We start from the raw sequence: 23,852 nt of genomic DNA, 5'->3' as shown, positions 1-23,852 counted from the left end.
CCACAGCTGCCCCAGGGTTCCACTTCTTATCTCATTGCCTGTCCTGCACCACTTCAACCTGAGTTATGTCAACAGGCTAGAATGGATGCGTGGTCATGGAAGGAGGCGGGAAGGAGGCACACTGCAGTCATTATTCTTAGGATGTGCTTTATGATTTACAAATCATTTAAAATCCATTATCCTTTCATTCTTAGAAGAACTTTTTTTTTTTTTTTTTTTGGAGGGAAATCAGTTTTTCACCTCCTAGATGAAAAGATAAATCTATGAACACACAAACGATTTTTCCGGGGCTATTTCAGGGAAGATGGCAGAACTGGGATCCAGCTTCCTCTTTGTCCAATTTCTCTCTTCTTTCCTCAGCATCACCTTATTCTGGTTCCTCACATCTGAGCAGGCATCAGCAGCTCCAGAGCACAAGCCATTTTTTTTCTTGCTCTTTCCCCTCCCTTCTCCAATAGCATCATTCCCTAGGGATAGCACAGATGCGGTGGCTGACTGGGGAGACGGTGAGGCCCATTCTGAACTTCAGGCTCAATTTCTCATTGTCTGGGGGCTTGAAGGTAAATTTTTGTGCAAGGGAAGTGAAAAAAATAAACAGCTCAGACTTGGCCAACTGTTCTCCAAGGCATGCGCGTTTTCCTGAAAGACAAACACAGAAGAGGAGGAGTTATCTTCTCAGCTGGCCTGCTTCCCAACAGGGGCTGCTACCCTCTCCCTCCTGACCAGACCTGGGCTTTATGTCCAGCACCTTAATTAAGTCTGACCACAACTTGAATTCACTGAAGCACAGAATGCCAAGTCCAGGACCACATTTGCCTTTGGGGGTCAGGCAGTTCTGGGGTGAAGGTAAAGTGAAACTGACTTCCCCTGAAATGAAGGGCAACATCCCAATAACGTTTTTCTGCAGGATTTGAGACAGAATCCCTTTTGAAATTAAAGCTCTAAATTCTTTTACCTTCTGAATTTCCTCATAATGAGAATAAAAACTGGTGAGGAAAGATTTCCAAGGAGCTGAGACTGACAGGTTCTCTGGCTCACTAAATCTGCATTTGTATTTTTCCTCTCTTGTCTCCCACTTCTCTTACAAAGGTCTCTCAAATGAAAGCTTTCTTCACCCCTGAGCGCCCTGAAGCTGGAGAATTGAGACCAAACAAACAAACAAAAAGTCTCCTCCATCTTCCTTAAACCTGACTTTGAAAAAAGCTATTCTCCTTGCCACGCTGTCTCCTGAGTTTCTGTGAAATAAGATAAATGGTAAAGCTATGCCCCAGGGTAACGCAGGGTATAGTGTAACTGTACTCTGGTTCATTGAGTCGCCACTCAAAAAGGTCAACGACTCAAGGGTGAGTTGTTGGGGCAAGGAAATGATTTGGAAAGCCAGTAAGCCAAAGAAAATGGAGGCAATGGCAACGAGAACATCTCAACCCAGCCTAGGTTTCAAGCAACTTTAATCCCCAGGGGATGGGGATAGAAAGAAGGCCAAGGAGAGGGAAGGACTGATGACTGAGGACTTCCAGGTGCCACTCTGGTGGTCTGTAAAAGCTGGTGATTGGTAATCAGGCGATCCTGATGTCTGTAAATCTCAAGAATATCTTACTCTTATCTTGGTGTCTTCAGCCTTGAAAGGGGAGGAGACAGATTAGGTAAAGTTAGGACTAATCAACTTTGCAGAAAAGCACTCCCTAGTAGACATATGACTCAGTGTTAAATCTGGCTGAATGGTTAAGGTAGCAAAGGAGGCAGATGCAATGTGAAGGTAGAAATGCCAAGCTTTTTATCCTGAGTTTTGTCACCCATCAGATATCTTCAGGTCCAAGGGAAGAGTTAATACTTTCCACAAATGTGGCTGTAAAGTCCTTGAAGAGCAACCCAGGCAACCACAATCATCATGACCACCTGTCAGAGGTGCTGTCTGCAACAAAACTGGTGGGAGACTAAAAATACATGGCTCAGGGGATGACCTCCAAAATGAGCATTTTTAAAAGTCAACTGAATATAGGTGAAGCTGGAGGGTTTATTCAGGCTTTCCTTTGGTTACAACAAAGCAATAGAAGTGGAAGGACAGGGCTGGTCTAGAAAGTAGGTGTTCAGCCTAAAAGGCTTTCAAAACCATCAGTGGCAAATTCAGACAACAGAACTGTGTATTTGTTTTCAATTCTTAAAGTCCAAAATATAATTAAGTAAACATCAGAGCATTTAAATCACCTTTCTCTTGTGCCCGATGTCTCGCTGAGGTGGATGACCCTCTATATTGGCACTGCCTGGTTCTGCTCCCTAGAGTGGGCCTGGATGAAGGCCTTTGCTTCCATTGTGGAGCCCAGGGCTGGAACCTCCTTCTGTGACTGACTTGGCACAGCCCTGTCCAGGTGCCACTCCCTGTTATGTGTGGAGAACTGGAGGCAGAAGGACAGAGATCCAGTTCAACTCCTCCCACTCTGTAGCCACGTGATGGGGACAAGTAACCTCTCTAGGCAATAGTGAAGATATGAATGTGCATTTAAGATAAAAACTTTATTTTACATATTGATTGGGCTACACACTGAATCCAAATAGGCCCAATAAGTTGACAAATTGTATAGCAATCAGTGTTTTAACACGTTTCCTGGATAATAATAAACACTATGAGTGTACAATAGCTCTTCATTAAATGGATCTGTTTAATTCTCAAAACAAAAGAATGCAATTTAAAAGTCAACCTTTAAGTAAATCTTTGTAGTGGTATTGTTACTAGAGTACCTTTCTGTATAATTCTTCACTGTGACACTTTCCATAATATGCTTTTTATTCTGAAATATTTTTAAACATAAATTTACAAAAAAGAAATACTTATTTCTCCTGAGTTTCTTGAAAGTAAATCACTATATCACACATGAAAAAATTTAGTGTGTGATTCCTACAAGCAAGGACGTCCTCCAAAATAACAGTCAATGTCAGGAAATTAACACTGATAACATGACCAGCATCTTAACCTCAGATCCCATTCAGTTTTTTCCAGTTGTTCCAAAATGTCCTTTATTATAAAACAGTCCAGTTCAACATCAGGTATTGTATTTTGCTGCCCCCCGCCTTTGTCTTTAGGGTCCTTAAGTCTGGAATATTTCCTCAGTCTTTACATAACTGTATTGGCTTTGGCATTTTAAAGATTATAGACCCATTTTGTAAATGTCTGTCATGCTTTCTCATGAACAGATTCAGGTTGTGAAGTTCTGCATCTTTGGTAGGAATATCACTGAAATGATGCTGTGTTCTCATTTCATCCTATCAGGTGGTACACAATTTTGATTTCTCTCATTATTTGTGATAGCTTGATTAAGGTGGTATCTAATAAGTTTCCCCCAGTAAAATTATTTTTCTTTGTAGCTAAAAATATTTTGAGACCACATGAATATACCAGTCCTCATTAACCTTTCATTCACTAATTTCCATTGTCATTTCTTGGCCAAATTATTTATTACAGATGGATACCAAATAATGCTTTTAAAATTCTCTCATTCCTTCCACACTTACTAGCAATCAAATGCTTGCTCTCCTCCCCACTTATCCACTCATTTATTTATATCAGTATGTATTCATGGATTCCTCTTTTTATTCAAAAGATTATAATCTGTTACTAATTGGTAACTTGTTTTGATGCTCAGAATATTCCTGATTTGGTCATCTGATGCCCATGCAAGTTGGCATTTCCTGAATTTTTAGGATAACATCGTGTTCCAGACTGACTTAATATTTACCTTTCCCCAACCCTGGAATCAGCCATTTTCCCAGGAGTCCTGGTTGCTTTTATTGGATAAATGATACGCAGAAGTCAAGAATCAAGGTCTGGGCATTAGGCATGCTTGTTGCTCTCTGGATGTTGTTCTAAGTCATCTCAGTGGACAGCTCAGGGGAATATATGTGTGTATATAACATGAGTATTTACTGAATTGTGTGTATACACACCCATATTTATGTCCATATTCATTTCTGTATCTATTTATCTACTGAATATCTGAGCTCATCTAGGCAGCCTCCAATTCCAATTCCAACCTGCTCTGATTTCTCCTGCTCACTTCCCTGAGTGAACATTCTCTACACCCCTAGGCTGCAATACCCTACACCAATCATTACCACCATCTTTCTTTCTTTCTCTTTCTTTCTTTCTTTCTTTCTTTCTTTCTTTCTTTCTTTCTTTCTTTCTTTCTTTCTTTCTTCTCTCTCTCTCTCTCTCTCTCTCTCTCTCTCTCTCTCTCTCTCTCTCTCTCTCTCTCTCTCTCTCTCTCTCTCTCTCTCTTTCTTTCTTTCTCAGTGCCAAAGATTGAACTCAGGGTGCATAACCACTGAGCCACATCCCCAGCCCCATTTCACATTTTATTTAAAGACAGGGTCTCGCCGAGTTGTTTGGGGCCTTGCTAACTTGCTGAGGCTGGCTTTGAACTAGAGATCCTCCTGCCTCAGCCTCTGGAGCTGATGGGATTACAGGTGTGTGCCACCATGCCTGGCTCCCACCTCCTTTCTTACGTGCATTTTTAATAGCTCACTTTCTTCCTAAGTAATACATATTCCCTAAAATGGGGGAAAAACAGAAAAAAAGAAAAACACAAATAAGATAATAAAGGGTGTTTGAAATACCATAAACCAGGCAATACCTCTGTTAACATTTGATATTTTCTCTCTATCTTAGTGGCAATTCCGCTGGGAGATATAACAGGAATTATTCACTGTTATTAATCCTATAAGCCGATTTTACTACGTGGCTTTTTCGTTTGTAATTAAATTTCTTGGAAATTTGTCAAGGTATGTGTCCCTGCATTTCATCCTCACTTATAGCAGGTTACTGAGGAAATAAAATTAGATCACATGTGCAGAAGTGCTTAGTAAATGTAAATGGCCCCCAATTATGTCATTATTATATTATTTTGTGCCTGTTTCCCACCAGCTGTGTCTAATTCATCTCTCTGCCCCTTATCTTTATCTTATTATCTATCAGAAATAGTTATGATTTGGTACCAAATCAGTTATATTATAAATTGCCAAGAATCTCCTAGAAGAATCCATGTATCATGACAAAATGGGACAAGTCAAGTCAAAAACAAGGGTTAAAGGACAAGTTCCATCAGTGACCACTGAGTGTCTGTGACTAATGGATCCATTCTCACAAAGTTAAACCTATTCCACTTGCAAAATGTGTAAAACAGTCTCTCTCCTATGTCACATGGCAGGGCAAGGGTCCCAGGTGGACAGCAGGTATGAATTTCTGTATAAAAAGATGAAAGCAAGGACTATTTGATGTCACAGCGTAGGCTACATAATGGGTAATTTCAGTGGTCAACTTGACCAGACTGAGAGACACCTAGAAAGCTGGTGAACCACACTCTGGGTGTATCTGTGAAAGTGTTTCCAGAGACAGCTGGCACATGGATCAGTAAACTGAGGGAGCACACCTGCCTTGAATGTAGGTGGCACCATACAAGAGCTGGGGGCCCAGAGGGAACAGGCAGTGGAAGATGGGGAAAGCTTGCCTGCACAAGCAGACTCAATTCTTCTCAAGCAGGTGGGGTTTTTGCTGCTACCATCACCTGCAGACACCAGAAACCAGCTTCCATAGCCTGAGAAAATGGACTTGAACCACAGACTGTCCAGAAGGCTTCCAGACCTTCAGCCTCTGACTGGGTCACCCATCCCTTCCATTGTGAGGTTTTCAGCTTCTTGGGCTGATTAGTTACTGGTTTCCATAGTTCTCCAACTGGCAGATGGCCACTGTGGGACTATCCTCTGATCATATAAGTCAATCTAATAAGTCTTCTTTTCTAATTACATTCTATTGATTCTATCTTTCTGGGAAACCCGGACTAATACAGATTTGAGTATCAGAAGTAACTCTAGAGAGGCAGCATTGTAATGATGAATTTCCTTAATTGTTTTATGGTATCTGGGGGTGGCTTTCTGATTTAACTAAACCTAAAGTTTCTAAAGACTCTCTTGAAGAGAGTGCTGATCGTCTATGGTCTAAATTGTTTAATGAGATAAAAACAAAACACATTCAAAGCTCCTAATTCACCACTTGTGAGGGGCAGGGAATGCAGTGATTCTATACACACTTTTTAACATTTTTGGAAAACAAGGAATATAACGAAGTTGGCTGGTTGTTCTCAGCATCACTGAACAAAATGTTAAAGGAAAACAGTGGGTCCAGGGATTCATTTTCCTAATACCATATATACATAAGTAACCTGAACTCTTCCATGTGTGCCCTGAAGGAGAATCTTCTCTCCTGTGACCACAGGGCTGAAGTTGCCAAAACCCATCCCTTCATCGTGGGATTGGTTGGATTATAGTACATGTTTAACTCTTGACCTGGAAGGGTGTCTGCAGTTAAAATGAACACTGCATAGAAAATAATGGGATCCTAAAAATTGGAATGGGGACCTGTGGGCAGACCCTGGTAAGGCTGGGGACATTGAACTCCTCAGTTATGATGAGTTTCTTTTGCCAGAGGAAGTGGCCTCCCCACCCTCAGTGGCGGCAGCACCCCAACTCTTCCCATTTCTATTGTCCTCTCCACCTCTGCCTAAAAGACCAATCCTGCATTATCCAAGGAAATGGCAATGACCTTCCCTGCCACAGCTACCAAGTGGACAATGCTCGTGCTCTTTAGGACCCACTCCAAGAACCCATTTTTGCCTCTAAACTGGTAATCAGACTCCAGTCTCAACAGAGCCCTAGAGGCAAGGGGCACTGTGTGACTTCTGAGGAGGTAGACGACAGTGCAAAAGAACTTCTCAAATTTTCTAATTCATACAAGCAGAGGTCTGGGGCACATGTATGGAAATGGATTTTAATGGCATGGGATAATAATGGAAGGAATATAAAGTTTGTTCAGGTTGAATTTATTGATATGGATCCATTAAGCAGAGCTTCTACACTTGATATTGCCACAGAGTTAAAAGGGGAGCTAACTGTATTTGTTTGGTTGGTTGAAATTTGGATCAAAAGATGGCTCATTGTGAATGAGTTGGAGATGCCTAAAATTACTTGGTTTAATGTTGATGAAGGGATTCAGAGACTGAGAGAGACTTGAATGCTGAAGTGAAGTTGCCATGTAAGACCTTCTCCTCCACACTGGGCAGGGAGGTCCAGAAGATGTGGCCTTCACCAGCACTTTAAGAAACAAATTTGGGAGTGTGAGTGGAGCACCAGTATCTTTCAGGAGCTCCACATTGCCCTTCTCCATATGTCAGACATAGTGGAAGCCCTTGTCACTCAAGAGAAACTTAAAAGCAATGGGAATGCTTACCTATGCTAGAAAGCTAGGAATCTAGGAAGTATGAAATTTTTTAAACTTATTTTAGTGACTCACAGCTAAGAGTTTATGAGTCTCTGAAAAGATGTTGGACTTCGACTATCTAGTTATCTAGCAATACTAGAATAGTTAATATTTGAGGGACTCTTGGAGATGGACATGAACTTTTGGAGGCCAGGGACAGAATGTTAGGTTTGGATTGTTGGGACTAATGACACGTTAACTAACTCAGGCTGACTCCTTACTTCCTGGTGGGTGAGTAAGATCAAGGCCTCAAAGGCAGTTTCAAAAGTTAATGACGATAAATCGGACCACTGTCAGGGATTGGTTAACAACACTTCTGCAAACGTGATCAGTTCCTGCTTGCCATATAGTCCTATGGGACACTCGCCTGCGTGAACCACCTTCCTCCATGCCTTGCTGACCTTTAAGCTGATTGGTTCCCGCTACATAAAAGCTGTGTGACTTCCTCAATAAACAAGTTCCTGCTGTGACTGGTCTCCCTGACGTGTCTGATTGTCCTCCGCCCAGAGGGCTGGGTGCGGGTAGTCAGTCGGCCCTATCTTTCCCGGTCTGGTCTTGTTGGGGAGTGCTCCCTTCCCTTGTTGCTGGTCGAGAAGAGTAAGGGGTCTAAAGACCCCAACATTTGGCGCCCAACGAGGTTGATTCAAAGAAGTCACGGCCAAAGCGAAGGAGTGGCTACAAAACTGAAAGTACCGGCAGATCCGGCTAAGCGAGCTCTGAGGTAAGGCATCCCTGAAAGGATGGGGCAAACGCACACCACATATGATGACCCTGCACTCAAGGCTCTTAAGCTTATGCTAAAAAGTAGGGCCCTTGAGTGGTCTGATACACAGGCAGAAAAAGCCTGGGACACCTCTACTCGGGTGGCCCCTTGGCTTCCTGCTGCTAATCTTTTTGACTGGTCCACATGGGATCGTGTAGAACAACTTGTTAGGAAGAGGGAAATCAATTTAGGGGAGGGTCCCCCATTGGGAGTCTACCCTACATTATCTGCCCTTAAGGCCTGCTTCTCTCCAGGACCTCCCAAAGGGGACTCCAAGTTTCCCCCAAAGAGCCGCCGCCTAAAGAACTGCCGGCTCCTCCCGTTGCATCTCCTTCCAGAAACTTGCCACATAGTAAACAACATTGGGAGACCTTTAATGAGGAGCCCAATCCATCTCCGTTCACTCCTCCCAAGGTTGAGGATCTTAAAGGAGAGTCCTTCAACCCCTTTAATATCACTTTTGGTGCTTCTAACATGCCCATGGCCGCATCTGATTCTGGGGTCACAGTAGACTCCAATGAAAGCCCTTGCCCTCCTCCTTATTGCCCATCCTCACCTGGGGAACGGTTACTACTGCCCCCATCCAAAGGAACCATGAGAGCAGCCAGCCTCTACATATAGCAAGGGCCCACTTCCACCCCGGGGAGGCTCATTGCCACCATCTTGTCCGGATGGTGGGAAATCTTCCCGGTGGCCATTTTATGATACTGGGAGAGAACTCACTGAGTCTAACCCCCCATCCCCGTATGACCTTCCCGATACATGCTAACACAGGGGGTAACCGGCCTGCTGTATGGTACCCATGGGAGGCACACGATTTAAAGGAACTAAAGAAAGCTGTTTCAGAAGATGGGCCCAATTCCCCTTGGGCTGAAACCATCCTCCAGGGCCTCACCCACCAGCAGTGCACCACTCAGGATTGGAAGAACCTAACTAAAGCTGTCCTTCCTGGTCCTTTATATCTAAAGTGGTGTGCCTTTTTTAATGAAGAATGTCATGCTCAGGCTGAACGGAACCAGGCCACTAACCCTCCCATCCCGGTTACTTACGGGATGCTCTCGGGTCCAGTGACCAGTTCTGTACTGGCCTCTTACAGGCTGCCATCCTGGCCCCATATCAAGAACAAGTAAGAGCCCTAGGGTTAGTGGCATGGAAAAAGCTAGAGGAAGGCCCCTCAGAACCCCCCATAGCAGGGATTACCCAGAAGGCAACTGAGGACCTAGCAACTTTCATTGAAAGGGTAGAAAGAAGCCTTCAGAGAAAATTTCCTCCGGGGCCCCTAAGAGATCAATTTGTTAAAATGTTAGTTTGGGAAAGAATGACTACCGATCACAAATTGGCCTGTGCAGGGATGAAAGATCGCTCCTTGGGAAGGTGGATTGTGGCTACCAAACATATTGGCATGCAAGCACATCAATCTCAATCCTTGGCCGCAGCCCTACAGGCCCAAACTGCCTCACTTACTGAGGCTCTCACGGAAGCCTTGTCTCCGATTGCAACTAAGGGCAAAGGAGTATGAATGTGGGCAACCAGACCACTTCAAGAGGGATTGCCCCACTAGTCGGGTGCATTCTGAGGCTCTGCCTGGACACTCTACAGGTTCAGCTCAAAGGCCGGCCACCCCCAAGACGCCTTGCCCAAGATGCAGAAAGGGATTCCATTGGCAGAGGGATTGCAAATCTAAATTTGACATTGAGGGGAAATCTTTAAACTAATCAAGGGGCACCCTCCAGCCCTGTCACACAAAGGAGGTTTCTCCCCTGATAGCCTCTCTGAGGCACATAGGACTGTTCCCATTGTCCCTGGGGTCAGGCCAAAAATGGACATTTTTATAGCAGGAAAGAAGTTCCATTGTCTCATTGACACTGGAGCAGATAGGACTGTGTTAAGAAAGGAGGAAATTCCACCTCAATGGAGGTTGGTTCCTGGTCCCCAGTTGCTTGGGATAGGAGGTTATACTAAATCAGAAGAGACCAAAGATTGGCTCAAATGGCGGGATGTGGACGGTGCCCAGGGAGACATGTGCCCCCTCATAGCCTCAGGTCTTACTGCAAATCTATTAGGACAAGATATTTTTGGGGAAGCCGAGGTCTATATAACGACTGATCACAAGGCAGTGTATGATGACCGACCTCCTTGAGCAGGAGGAATATGAACAACAGTTCAATCTGCCTGACCCTTTTAATAATTATAGAGGGGACCCTCTTTTTGAGGCATCTAGGCAAAAGGTCCCAGCCCCCTGGGTAAGGCCATACCCCCAATCCTAAAGGCTACTGTTCCAATGATGCCAGTCATCCAATGGCTCCCAGGTCCGCCAGTATGGGTGGAACAGTGGCCATTACTCCAAAATAAGCTCCAACATTTAAGAGATATTGTACAAGAACAACTGACCTCAGGTCATATCAGACCATCTCTAAGCCCCTGGAATAGTCCAGTTTTAGTCATCCAAAAAACATCAGGAAAATGGAGGATGCTTCTGGATCTCAGGAAAATTAATAGTCGTATGGTTCCAGTAGGAACCCCTTTAAGGGGTCTTCCCTGGATCCCCTCTCTCCCAAGAGATCTCTTGCTTCTTGTTATTGTTATCAAAGATTGTTTCTTCTCAATACCACTCCACCCAGATGATTGTGAGAAGTTTGCTTTCTCAGTGCCCTCTACCAATTACCAAGGGCCAGATGAATTTTATGAATGGGTGGTTCTACCCCAAGGCATGGCTAATAGCCTGCCTTTTGTCAACATTTTGTTTCTGAGCTCCTTCAACCCCTACAAAAAAGGCCACAAATTACCTTGTATATTTATATAGGTGATATTATTATAGGAGCCACTAATGCCCTACAACTAAGCTCCGCATACAAGGAACTCCAAGGCCTTTTGGAGAAAGGAGGACTACATATATCTAATGATAAGGTCCAAACTGTCCCTCCCTTCAAGATACTGGGAACTGAGCTCAAATTGGATTCTGTTTGTCCCCTTAAGCCTCAATTACTCCTCCAATCCTCCTATTCCTTGGTTGATTTACAGAAGTTATTAGGGAGCTTAATTGGTTGAGACCATGGCTTCCTATCTCTATGGAGGATATCCTCCCTCTCTTTGACCTGCTACGGGACGAAGATCCTACAGACATTGTTACCCTAACTCAAGACCATCAATATATACTCCAAAAAATACAAGTAGCCCTTAACTCTACCCGGTTGGCTCAATACCGGCCTGAAGACCCCCTTAGCCTCTGGATTCTCCCCGGTTCTTAGCTGTCCACTGCAGCCCTAACTCAGCGGGGAGAGCCCCTTCAATGGATACACACGGTCATGGGGGCGCTCCTAGGGTCTATGCTCACCTTGACCAATTGTCTGACCTTATAATTAAAGGCAGGGATGCTGCCCTTAGGCACTATGGAAAGTAGCCTGATGTTTTGACAGTTCCCTATCACCTGTCAGATTTTGAATGGGTTCAAAGGAATAACAATAGAGTATCCTGTGCATTGGAGGGCTTCTTAGGGAAGATGGACTGCCATTATGGGTCAACCAAATGGGTGTCCTCATTTTCAAAACTGAAATGGGCACCCCCTATACTAAAGCTGTAAATGTATTCACAGATGGAGGAAAAAAGGGATCTGCTATTGTAATTTACTCCCCCCTCCCAGATTAGTGAAAGAGGAAGTGATTACCCATTTTGAACCAGTTATTGGGTCAGCACAATTTAAGGAGTTATATGCAATTGCTATGGCCCTAACTCAAGTACAAGAACCCACAAATCTTTTCTCAGACAACCTACATGTGGTAAACCTGCTACCTACATCGGTCTCTTCATATATCAAGTTAGATAAAAATCCTATTACCCCTTGATGATCCAGGTACGGTCCTTGTTAAAGGAGCATGCTGAACCCATATTCTTACAGCATCTAAGAGGACATCAAAATCTACCCAGCTCCCTTGCACAAGGCACTGCTGTGACCAACCAGTTAGCCACATCAGGGACCTCAATAGCTACAGCCCAACCTCAACAGGACTTACAACTAGCCCAAGGCCTTCATGACCTGACCCATTTAAATTGGAGAAGGTTACATCATAAGTTTCCTTTGGTCCCCATAAAGGATTTAAAAAAGAGTGTAAGATCCTGCAAATCTTGCCTACCTTTCTTACAGATTCCACCTCTCCAATCCCCTGGGGTAAACCCCAGAGGTTTACAACCTAACATTATCTGGCAGACTGATATGACTCATTATGCACCATTTGGAAAATTAAAATATATACTTATGTCTATTGATACTTACTCCCATGCCTGCTGGGCCACTGCTCACTCTGGTGAAAAGGCCAAGCACACTGAAAGCCATTTCTTACAATGTTTTGCCATTTTAGGCTTGCCTCAACGGATCAAAACAGATAATGGGCCCTGTTTTACAAGCAAATCATTACAAGAATTCTTCAACAATTGGCATATTAAACACACCGCAGGGATCCCATATAATCCCGAAAGGGCAAGCCATAATTGAAAGACATAATAAAACTTTAAAAGATCAACTAATAAAACAAAAAAGGGGAAATAACCCCTATGATCAATTAAGAATAGCAACGCTTACATTAAATATTTTAAATTTTTCAAAAAATCAACCCTTAACTGCCTTCCAATGACACTGGGCTAATCAAGTGCCTTACCCTAAGATTGAAGTCCAATGGAAAGATCCATTAACTGGATGCTGGCATGGCCCTGACCCACTCATAAGTGCTGGCAGAGGTTTTGGATGTGTGTTCCCAATTGGAGAACCGAACCCTATCTGGGTGCCTGCCAGGAACCTCAAATACCATCAACCAGAGCAATATAATTCACCCAAAAGCATACCCTCTTGAGGTATAATATTCCTTCTTTTGGACTTTCTGCCTCATTGTTTCCCAATGTGACCTGTTTTCTTCCTAGCTCAACCTCTAATCAAACTGAGGACATGGGTCTTTGAACCCTAATATATGCAGGAAAAACGTCGCTATTCCCACTGCAAATACACCCCTATGTGCGCCAAATGGTACAGTCTTTTATTGTGGAGGACCAGCATCCAATGTGCTCCCTGGTAACTGGACGGGAATATGTGCTCTTGCCCTCTTATTCCCAGAGGTCACAATCCTCCCAGATAATCAGTCCCTACCCATACCATCTGTGGAGTACTCCAACCCATGAGCAAAAAGGGCAATAAAAGCTATATCCCTCCTACTAGGGATAGGAGTGGCCACAGGAGTAGGGACTGGAATTTCAGGCATAAGCACGTCTCTCACTCTCTATAATAAGCTTTTTCAACAGATAATTGACAATATGCAATATGTTACCAGTACCATCTTAGATCTACAGGCTCAACTTGATTCCTTGGCCGCTGTGGTCCTGCAAAATCGTCATGGTTTGGGTCTGCTAACAGCGAAGGAAGGAGGGCTTTGCTTATTCCTTGGTGAAGAGTGCTCTTTCTATGCCAGCTGCCCTGGCATTGTACAAGATAAAATCAAAAACCTACAAGAAGATCTGGAATGTCGTAGGAGCGAGCTCCACTCTAATTTCCTCTGGACTGGGTTACATGGGTGGCTCCCCTACCTCCTCCCGCTTATGGGACCGCTAATCACCATTATCCTTGTGTTCACCTTTGGGCCTTGCATAATCAATAAGCTTATCCATTTCCTGAAAAGCCAGGCTAAGTCTGTGCAGCTCATGGTGGTCCAACAGCATTATACTGCCCTTCATAATGATGCTTGGGAGCCCTATAGGATCATGGATCACTCGTATCAGGACACTGGATCTAAGTGTCTCTCCCTTAAGCCCTGCTCCTCCTGAAGGGCCCATCTGAAGTGCTAAGGTGGTAGTCAATGACGGGTAAGATCCTCTGAGGGGGACAACCTAAGACAGGCACACCTTCGAGTAAGGCGGACCCCCAAACTGCTAGGGTGATGTTCCATGATGGGTAAGACCCTCCCAGGGGCAACCTAAGACAGACACACCCTTAATATAAAACAAAAAAGGGGGAAATGTTGGGACTAATGACATGTTAACTAACTCAGGCTGACTCCTTACTTACTGGCTGGTGAACAAGATCAAGGCCTCAAAGGTGGTTTCAAAAGTTAATGACAATAAATAGGACCACTGTCAGGGATTGGTTAACAACAGTTCTGTGAAAGTGATCAGCTTGTGCTTGCCATATAGTCCTATGGGACTCTCGCCTGCGTGAACACCCTGCCCCCTGCCCCTGCCTTGCTGACCTTTAAGCTGATTGGTTCCCACCTAGCCTTCACCCTACATAAAAGTTGTGTGACTTCCTCAATACACGAGTTCCTGCTGTGACTGGTCTCCCTGCCGCATCTGATTGTCCTCCGCCTGGAGGGCTGGGTGTGGGCAGTCAGTTGGCCCTATCTTTCCCGGTCTGGCCTTGTTGGGAAGTGTCCCCTTCTCTTGTCGCTGGTTGAGAAGAGCAAGGGGGCTAAAGACCCCAACATTGAATCTTAAACGTCCCCTGAAGCCCATGGGCTAAGGCTTGTTTGTCAGCCTATGGTGTCACTGGGAGGTGGTGGAAACTTTAGGAGGTGGATCTACTGGGAGGTCATTGGAGGTCTGCCCTTGAAGGGGATACTGGGATCCTAAGTCCTTTCCTCTCTTGGTTCCCCAGCCACCCTAAGGTGAGCACTGATCCTCATTCTGCCACATCTTCTGTGGGAATCCCCAGGCAAATTGCCTGCCCTCTCTGAATTTTATTCTTTTGTCAAAAAGAGAGATGCTGAGAACAAAGCACCTCCAATTTCCCCCTTGTCTCAGTTCTACATTATTTGCAGCATGACTTCATAGTTAATCCAGAGTTCTGGCAATTTCCCCTTCTCTTGAAATGGGGCTGACCTTGTGACTTGCATTAACCATCAGAATGCAGAGGGAGTCCAGGCTTGATGGTTTCCAGCCTGGACCTTAATGGGCCACAATGTGCTTCTATTTTCTCTCTCAGGACTAATCACCACCATGTGAAAAAGTCAGACCAGCTTGCTAGAGAATGGGAAAATGTGAGGAAAAGAACACCGTTGTCCCAACTGAAATCAGTCTGCAGCTACCTGACCTACCAAACATATAGAGAACCCAGTCAAGAACAGCAAAGCCATATACCTTACCTGTAGATCTATGAGCAATAACACATGCTTATAAAATCAGAGTTTTAGTTTGTTTTGCAGCAATATACTAGCTGACACATGTGGTATGAACTCAGTGAATCCTAAAATGAAAAAGTAAGTTACACTCTAGTTGTACTGGTGAGAGCACTAAATTGGAATTATAAAAACTTGAGTCTTAGGCCTAGTCTACCAATGTGTGTGTGTGTGGGGGGGGCATATGATCTTGAAAGAAACAACTCTCTTAGTTTTAGTCTACTTATGTTAAACAAGAAGATACCAATCCATTTCCTGTGTAAGTATTAATAACTAGTTTGCTGTAAGGATTACTTGAGATAATCTGCTTGCAAATGAAGCCTGTAATTAAGAGGGTGTAATATAATTCTCGGTAGCAAAGCACCAGTGAGTCACTCTGTGCTGCTCTTTTTATACTATAGCTAACACATAAGGAAGAATGTTTTTAAACAGAAGGAGACAAGGAACTGTGAGCAAGAGGCTTTTGCAATATGAAGGAAAGGAATCTATCTGGGCATTACAAGGTCAAGAGAATCCTTCTTCCTTTTAAAGCCATTTCTATTATGATCCCTCTCATCACAGTGTAGTTAACAGCAGGTGAAGCACTTGTGTAATGCTAAAGGGTCGTATTTCTATCATTGCAGCATTTTATGGATCCTAGATGCAAGAAGCAAGGATAGTTATAATAATTGGAATATACACTTGAAACTTTGTACTGTAATACAGTTTGAAACTACTGCAGACAGGAAGACTAGCAGACACGCCTGCATCTTATACCACCTTTTCACATTAGAAGTGACTTGTCTAATGTGAGCAAAGGTGATGCAGAACCAGATGAGCAAAGACAAAGAAGTTCTAATCAGATCAACCCAGACACACCCAGGGCAGTGCAGCATAGTGGGAAAGCAAAGGGTTTGGAATCTCAGGGCCATGAAAGAGAGTTCTTTCCTCTCTGAGCCTTAGTGTTACCAATAGTCAAGTGATACTGCCTCATAAAGTCAATGCATATTTCAAGTGAATGATAAGAAAATTATCATGTATTCCACAGTGAGGTTTCTCCATAGCATTTAGTTATTTCCAGAGCTAGCATTAGGAGGAACACAAGTTTTAGTTTTTGATAAATCCGGTTGACATTTAGCCTCAGCTCTGCCACACAAGTTTTATGACTTCATTTCGACATTTGTTTAGGTCTCAGTTTCATAACTCTAAAGTGGTGATAAATTTGAACCTTCTAAGGTTGCAGCAGGACACATGCTGTCTGATGGTAGCTGTGTTTTGTCTTCTGTTTCATTCATCATTATGAAATGGACTGAACGTCTGACACAATTGATTCTTGGTAAAATTCATGAAATAAAGGAATTGATAAATTATTTGAAATAATTTATGTAACACATCTAACTCAACATCAGGACTAAGACATTTTGTTATTGATTGTTTACAATTTTGTGATTTTGAAATATTCTTTTGGAACAGGCTGGCTAGAAAACAGAGAGGGAGAGAGAGAGATTCATTGTTTCATTGTATCCCCTTTCCTACTTTTTAAGATACATATAATACACACATATCGACTACATTTTTAAAAGGTAACTAAAATTGCAAAGGCAAAAGGACATCTTCAGGAAGAGCTTATAGTGCAGAGCAGAGCCCAACCTAGCCAAGCTGGGAGCATTTAGAGTCACTGCCTAATGTCTGTGACAGTAAGTCAGTAGCCCCTCTCCCTTGCTGACTCCCCATCTCAGTATAAACCAGATCTATTTCTTTGGGAGTGGAAAGTCCTTAAAAAGAACTTGTGACAATTAAAAACTCTATAAAGATGGCAGATATCCAACTTTGTGAGCCAGAGGCAAGGTTTGAGTCTCTGTCCTCAGTATTCTGGAAAACAGAACAAAGGGAGGCTGAAATCTCCATCGATGGCCAGGGAGGGCTTGGGAAGTGGATGTAGTCTGAGGCAATGCCTGGACCAGAGAATCCTGAGCTCCAAATAACAGTGAGATAAGAGTCGCCCTGGGCAGGACCCTCTGGGGACTTCCCAACTAAAGCAAAGGATTGCAGATAGGAGAGAGGGGAAGGGGTGAGGGAGGAATTCTGCCCTCCCCCACTTCTGCTCATCAGAACTCACCCATTGAGAAAGGCAAGAAGGCTTCTCTTTTCTTAAACTGTCCATTCTCCAAAAAATGCTCAGGATTGAATGTATCAGGGGTGGCCCACTCGGTGGGGTCCTTGTGTAATGCAGTCAAATTGGTCAGGATCATCGTCCCCTAAAGAAGGCAGTGAAGAGTCAGACGGGACTTGACCCACAGCACACACCCAGGCAAAGGTAGGTTGTCCTCAGATTCCCATGCTGGGGTCTGAGCACATTCTGAGCTTCCCTACCCTCCCAACCCACTGCCTGCTGAGCTCAACATTCCAGGACCCTTCCTTTTGTGTGGGACAACTTAGGATGAATTGGAATTGTCTTCTGAGAATTTTACCAGGGAGTTTTAGCTACTCTTGACTGCATAAGAGAGTTACTCTGCAGGGACGAGTCAGTGTAGGTCTGGAGAGGGGACCTGTAAGCATCCATGAGAGAATAATGTGACAGCTGGTTGGTCCACACTGTGCTTAATTCAACCCAGCTACTCAGTGGAGTGATAACCAGGGCAGCTCTACAAAGGGGAGAAAATGTGTCTTTCACCTCTGCTTCTTCATTCTCTTCCCTCCAGTGTCTTGGAGGCTGCTTCCAGTCCCAAAAGCTATTTGAGTAACAGAAGCAGGAATCCAGGGAAAAGAATCCCTGTCCATCAAGGTATATGGCAAGAAATCCTGTCACCAGAGTGAGACTTTCCCTCACTGCCTCATCCAACCCATCAGTCACGCTGGACACTTCTTTAAATGCCTCCTGATTCCCTCACCTCCATTATGGAATGTCCACCACCACCTTAGTCCAGGCTTCTACCATGCTCATCCAGATTCCTGGGATCACTTCCTAACTACACCCCACATCCTCTCTTGTCCCTTTCAATTTGCTCCACACCCTGAAAGCAGAGGATGCTTTGAATGTGGCTTAAGTATATGACAGTCCCCACCCACTCAGACCTCAAACTTGATATTCAATAGCTTCCCAACACTCTCAGTGCACAGATACATTGCCTAACCTCTCAGAGCTTCTCCTTCTCTTTTTGAGCACCCACTACAGTGACCTTCCTCTAATAGTTTTCAAACAAGTCAAGTTCCCACTCATTTCAATGCCTTTTTAAATGCTGCTCACCTTTCCAGGATATGTTCTCTTCCCCCACTTTGCCATTAACTAACTCCCAGCAATCCTTTAATCCTCAGCTCCAGCATTACGTCCTTCAGAAGGAAGCCTTCCCCAATCCCTCCAGCACCTGCTCCTCAGTCCCCCTGGGAGATGCTGGAAGCATCTTTACATAGCCAGTGAGTATTTTCCCTGGGGGAGTTAGCATGGTTGGTTAGTAGCTACTTGCGTGACTATTTCGCTTAGGGTTGTTTTCCAGATCTCAGCACTTCAGATGCTTAATGGATATTTGCTGAATTAATAAAGAATAATAACTACTATTTTGACTATAAGGTTCAGCATGTAGAATCCCATTTTACTTCACTTGGATCCTGTGAGGGGGGTTCAAATGCATTTTGCAGATGAAGAAATTGTAACTTCGAGAGGTTAAATAATGGGCTCAGAGCCACAGGGGTGGGGGTGGGTGGGTGGGGCAGAGGCTGGGGAGGTAGAGTAATCATGTAAACTAGGTCTATCTGATGTCAAAGCCAGGACATCACATCAGTATCTGATGTCCTCGCCTCCACTTCATGTAATCAATTATATTTCTCAGAGGCCAGGATGATTAGTAAGGTTGATGTGAAGAATCAGTGGTAGAAGAAGTCTATTGAGATGGGCTGGTTCTCTGGAGTTGAATGAATGACTCGAAAAATGCAAACAGCACCTGGTGGGGAACTCAGACCTCAGCCTTCCTCCCTGAGAAGCTTCATCAGGAAGAAAGTAGTTCATGGAGCAGCTGCATTTCCTGGCTCTGCAGTGACAGTCACCAAGCAGTCATCGGGTCTCTCTTCTGATTCCAACTCTGGAGATTGTTCCCAAGCACAACACATTTGGAGGACTTGGACAAACTAGAATAGACCTACTAGTTTGACCAAAGTGACCAGGTAGCAGGGAAGGAACTGTAAGTGGGTCTCCCAGGGGACCCAGGAGAGCCCTCTGCAGAGATCTTAGACATGGTGCAGTCCTTTTCTCCAAGTTCCGGTCTCCCTGCCAGTGCTACTGGGATGGCCTCCCAAAACTGTAACCAGCCGCATCACTGCAGCGCGTAAAGGAGCTGAGCCCTGCGGGCGTGCCGCCTGGGACCCTGTGGGCAGGAGGCTAGAGCAGGAGATGACCCTTATGATATCTGGTGATAAAAGAATTTCTGCCTTTCAAATGGGTAGGGACCATCCATGGAGCAACTGGCATCGTATATGAAGACCTGAGGTATGAGGTATAATCTGTCCTTAGAGCTCCCCAGAGGCTATCCTTACCATGCACCCACAGTGAAGTTCCTCACACCCTGCTACCACCCCAACGTGGACACCCAGGGTAACATCTGCCTGGACATCCTCAAGGACAAGTGATCTGCCCTGTATGACATCAGGACCATCCTGCTCTCCATCCAGAGCCTGCTAGGAGAACCCAACATCAACAGCCCTTTGAACACACATGCTGCTGAGCTCTGGAAAAACTCCACAATTTTTGAGAAGTACGTGCAAGAAACCTACTTAAAGCAGGTTTCCAGCCCAGAGCCCTGACCAGGGCTGTCCAGTCTCTCTTTGTGTTTATTTTTCCTTAGATGGCCTGTCCTTTACTTGATTTCTCTATAGGACTCTGTAGCTTGAACTGTGGTATTATTTTTGTTTAGTTTCTGTCTTTTAAACTAAGTCTGTTGAGCTCCTGAAATGAATATTAAATAAATCCATTTTGGTTGGTTTTTGTTTTTAAAAAAAAGGGGTGGAGTGGGTGGAGGATGGAGTGTGATCTGAATTCTGTTAGTGAAGGCAGGAGATTTAACAGAGACCAGTCGGGAAAAATTAAATGGAGATTCTTTTTTTTAAGTCAAAGCAAAACAAATCCTGTGGAGGGAGCATCGCATAATACAAATAATCAGAACAGCTCTGGTTCTAGATCCAACTATCGTCAGTTAGTAGTCGAGATCTCATGCAAGCCTTATTTCCCTGAGCCTCAACTTCTTAATCTCTAAGAAGGGAATAACGGTTGTCCTGAGAACTAAGGCATTTTGAAAGAGGCTAGTCCATGACAGGTAATCATTGCTTAGTAAGTATTCCTTCCTTCCTCTCCCATTCTAATCATGAACATTGCACACACTGGATTGGATTCTTTTATGAAATGGAAAGTTCTCCATCACGGGGCTGTAAGTAAAAGCTGGAAAAATACCTGTGGGGACATGATATTAGGAACACCAGTATTAATGTGGTTTGGCCCAGGTAATCTCAAATGTCCTTCCACATTTTCCAAAGTGTGGCAGGTCCCTAGTTCTGAGAGAGGCTCTACCAAGGTAAAGAAAAGGGCTCTATGGCACTGTCTGACAGAGAACTGCTGCTGCCTGCTATGTGCCACCACAAGCCACAATGCATGTTAGCAGAGTGAGAACACTGAGAAGTCCCACAGCAAACAAAACAAAATGAACAAACAAAACAAAACCAAACAAAGCCTGTCTTGGCCTAAACACATTTGCGCTAGGAATCTTTCTTTCCCCATCCCCCATAACACTTATTAGTATCTAGTTAAATACATGGAGAAAAAGTTAGTATTAGATCAGGTAAAATCTATCTCTCTCCCCATTTAGGTGACTCTTTGGGACAGGAATATATGACTTTTCAAATGCAAGTGCAGGTTCTGTGATGATCTCAAAGACAGGCTTGAAGTTGACACTGGATGTGCTTCATTACCTTTGGCAGGTAGTATCCAGCCAGAGTGGTATCAGCCACCACTTCTCTGGGGACGTTCAGGGGGATGATGTTGCCCATTCTCTGCACCTCGTGGATGACAGCATTGGTGTAGGGCATGGACTCTCGGGCAGCCATGCTTGGCTGCTGCCATGGGCCCAGCACTCTGTCAATCTCAGCATGTACTTTTTCTGGAAGAGAAGAGGGAAATTCTATTAAGTTTTTAAACTTCTATACTTTTTTCTAAAGATGTAGAAGTGATCTACAAGATCTCACCTGTTGCATTTCAACTAGTGATCAGGTTGCAAAGAAATAAAATGGTCCTTAATTAGAAAATCGTCAACTCTGTCACTCTCCTTGAATCTGATTAGGCCAAGGAATGGAATACCTAGGATCAGTGTGGCGAAATTCATAGTAGGGTCACGCTTCTATGATAAAGTTCTGTATACAGAATGACTTAAAAATAACAGAAATTTAATTCTCATAGATCTGGAGCCTGGGCTGTCTAAGATCAAGGCACCAGCAGATTTGGTGCCTGGGGAGGTCCCACTTTCTGGTTCAGAGGTGGGACCTTGTTGCTGTGTCAGCACAAGTTGCAAGGAGCAAGGCAGCTTGCCGGGAACTGTTTCACAGGGGCACTAATGCCATTCACAAGGGTTTATCACCTCCCAATACCATCGCACCATAATTAGGTTTCCACATAGGGATTTGATAAGGTGGACACAAACATCCAGACCATAGCAGATCTGAAGACTCCCACTTCTCAAGGGGAGCATGAGAGCAGAGAGTGAATAGCAGACTCCTGCTCTGCAACATTGTTCTGCAAGCTACTCAAATCCTTTGAGCCTCAATTTTTTCATCTGATTAATGAGGATAAGTCTGCTTTCATTGAAGGATGTTTTGAGATTTACAGGAATTCATTTAGATGAGCTTTCAACAAGATTGGCATGGCTCAGCTCACAGAAACTACTAGCTGTCCTCCAATATATTTGTCTCCTTGCTGCAGTCATAGTGATTTGAGCTGGCTACCTGATTGTCCGGTTGAAAATTACCTTTCCTAGATTTTTCTGGGACCAAGTATGACCATGTGACTAAGTTCCGGCCAATAGGACATAAGTAGAAGTGATGTTTATTCCTTGGAACAAGTCTTTAAAGGAAGGACATTTGCTTCCATTCCCTCTTTCCCTTCCTAGAGGTGGAAGGTCTGTCTTTGTGCTGAGCCATCCTAGGGTACCAAGAAAGACTCCATTCTAGACACAACAGAGCAACAGGTGGAAAGGAGTTTGGAACTCCAAGGGCTTTATAAAGTCCAGCTTTAGGTTTTTTTTTTTTTTTTTTCTTTTAACCTGAGGGAAAAAAGCATCTATTATTTGTGTTACTGTCCAGTTTTTTTTAAAATAAGTTTCATGAGGTAAAAGACATATAACATAAAATTCACCATCTTAATCCTTTTAGGTGTACAGTTCAGATGTTAAATAGAGTCCTACTGTCAGGAAGTCACCAACCTTCAGAACTTTTTTATTTTGCAACACTGATATTCTATATACAGTAGATAACTCACTTCCTCCTCCCTGAGCCTGTGGCCACCACTATTCTACTTTCTGTCTCTATGAAATTGACTACCCGAGATAATCCACCTAAATGGAATCATACAAAATTTGTTCTGTGACTGGCTTATTTAACTTAGCATGATGTCCTCAAAGTTCAGCAATGCCATGGCATATATCAGAACTTGTTTCCTCTTTACAGCTAAATAATAGTCCATCTCACATACATTCCTCATTGTGTTTATCCATTCATGGCCAATGAACCTTTGGGTTGCTTCCACCTTTAGTCTCTTATGAAGAATGCGGCTATGAACTTGATTGTGTACTTCTATCAATTTTAACTTCTCTAATGTTATTTTGGAGCATCCAGTCCAGAAGCCAAATCCATATTCTAACTCACTGACTTTTAAACTTTTTTAAAAATGTAATATTCAGGAAGAGATGCATTTTCTATCATGACCCAAAATGCATATATGTAAATACACACACATATAAAGCATGCATTTGTAAATCAATGTGTGAGAAAAGTAAAGTTTCATGAATGAATATATCCTTGGTACATGGCAAGCACTTCGATCTTCTCTATTTTTATCTTGGGGGGGGATAGTTGACTGTGATCTACTAAATTGATCTTATGTCTCGTTCATAAATTGTTACCCACAATTCTAAAAACCATTCCATGACTGTTTCCAACCTCCACCTGTCCAAACTGTTCTAGAACCTAGAGAAGCAAAAATGTTGGGAACAACCATTGTCCTCAAAGGGACGCAGTCTGTGGGGAATCTATGTATAATGTGCTGTAAGCACAGTAATAGAGGTGCCCTGGTCAGCTCTGGAGGAAGAAATTGTCAGTCATTTCTTAGCTAGCAATTTCCTGCAGGAATGAAGAAACATCTCAGGTAGTAGTATTGGGCAGATTCTTCTAGAAAAGTTGGGGGTTCACCATGTGAAGAAACTCAGAAAGTATGTTCTTGGCAGAGGGAAGAGCAGATATTGTGACATAGAGGCATAAAGAAGGACAGTGTCAAGAAAATGACACAGAATTGAGTGAAGCCACCTTGTAGGAGGGGTGCTGCTGAGGCAGGACAGGCAGAAAATGGCGCATCAGAGAGCATTATATACCAGGGCTGGGGATGTGGCTCTGTGGAGTGGCCGAGAGC

The 23,852-nt window shown here is 43.7% G+C and overlaps 1 protein-coding gene and 1 pseudogene across 1 annotated transcript in view; one reads left to right on the top strand and one right to left on the bottom strand.

Annotated features, from left to right (window-relative positions):
- LOC124966849 (cytochrome P450 2J2) overlaps nt 1–23,852 on the bottom strand; it is a 42,998-nt gene continuing 19,146 nt past the window's right edge. The window contains exons 7-9 of the mRNA XM_047528609.1: nt 21,149–21,336; nt 17,316–17,454; nt 1–639 (exon numbers count right to left, since the gene is read on the bottom strand). Of these exons, the coding sequence (XP_047384565.1) occupies nt 461–639; nt 17,316–17,454; nt 21,149–21,336 (506 nt within the window). The 3' untranslated portion in view covers nt 1–460. The remainder of the gene's footprint in view (nt 640–17,315; nt 17,455–21,148; nt 21,337–23,852) is intronic.
- On the top strand, nt 17,935–20,148 carry LOC124966854 (ubiquitin-conjugating enzyme E2 C-like; annotated as a pseudogene).

The sequence above is a fragment of the Sciurus carolinensis genome, chromosome 1, assembly GCF_902686445.1.
Source record: "Sciurus carolinensis chromosome 1, mSciCar1.2, whole genome shotgun sequence".
NCBI lineage: Eukaryota > Metazoa > Chordata > Mammalia > Rodentia > Sciuridae > Sciurus > Sciurus carolinensis.
Note: the sequence above shows the minus strand (reverse complement) of the source record. Positions and strands in the feature narration are given on the sequence as shown.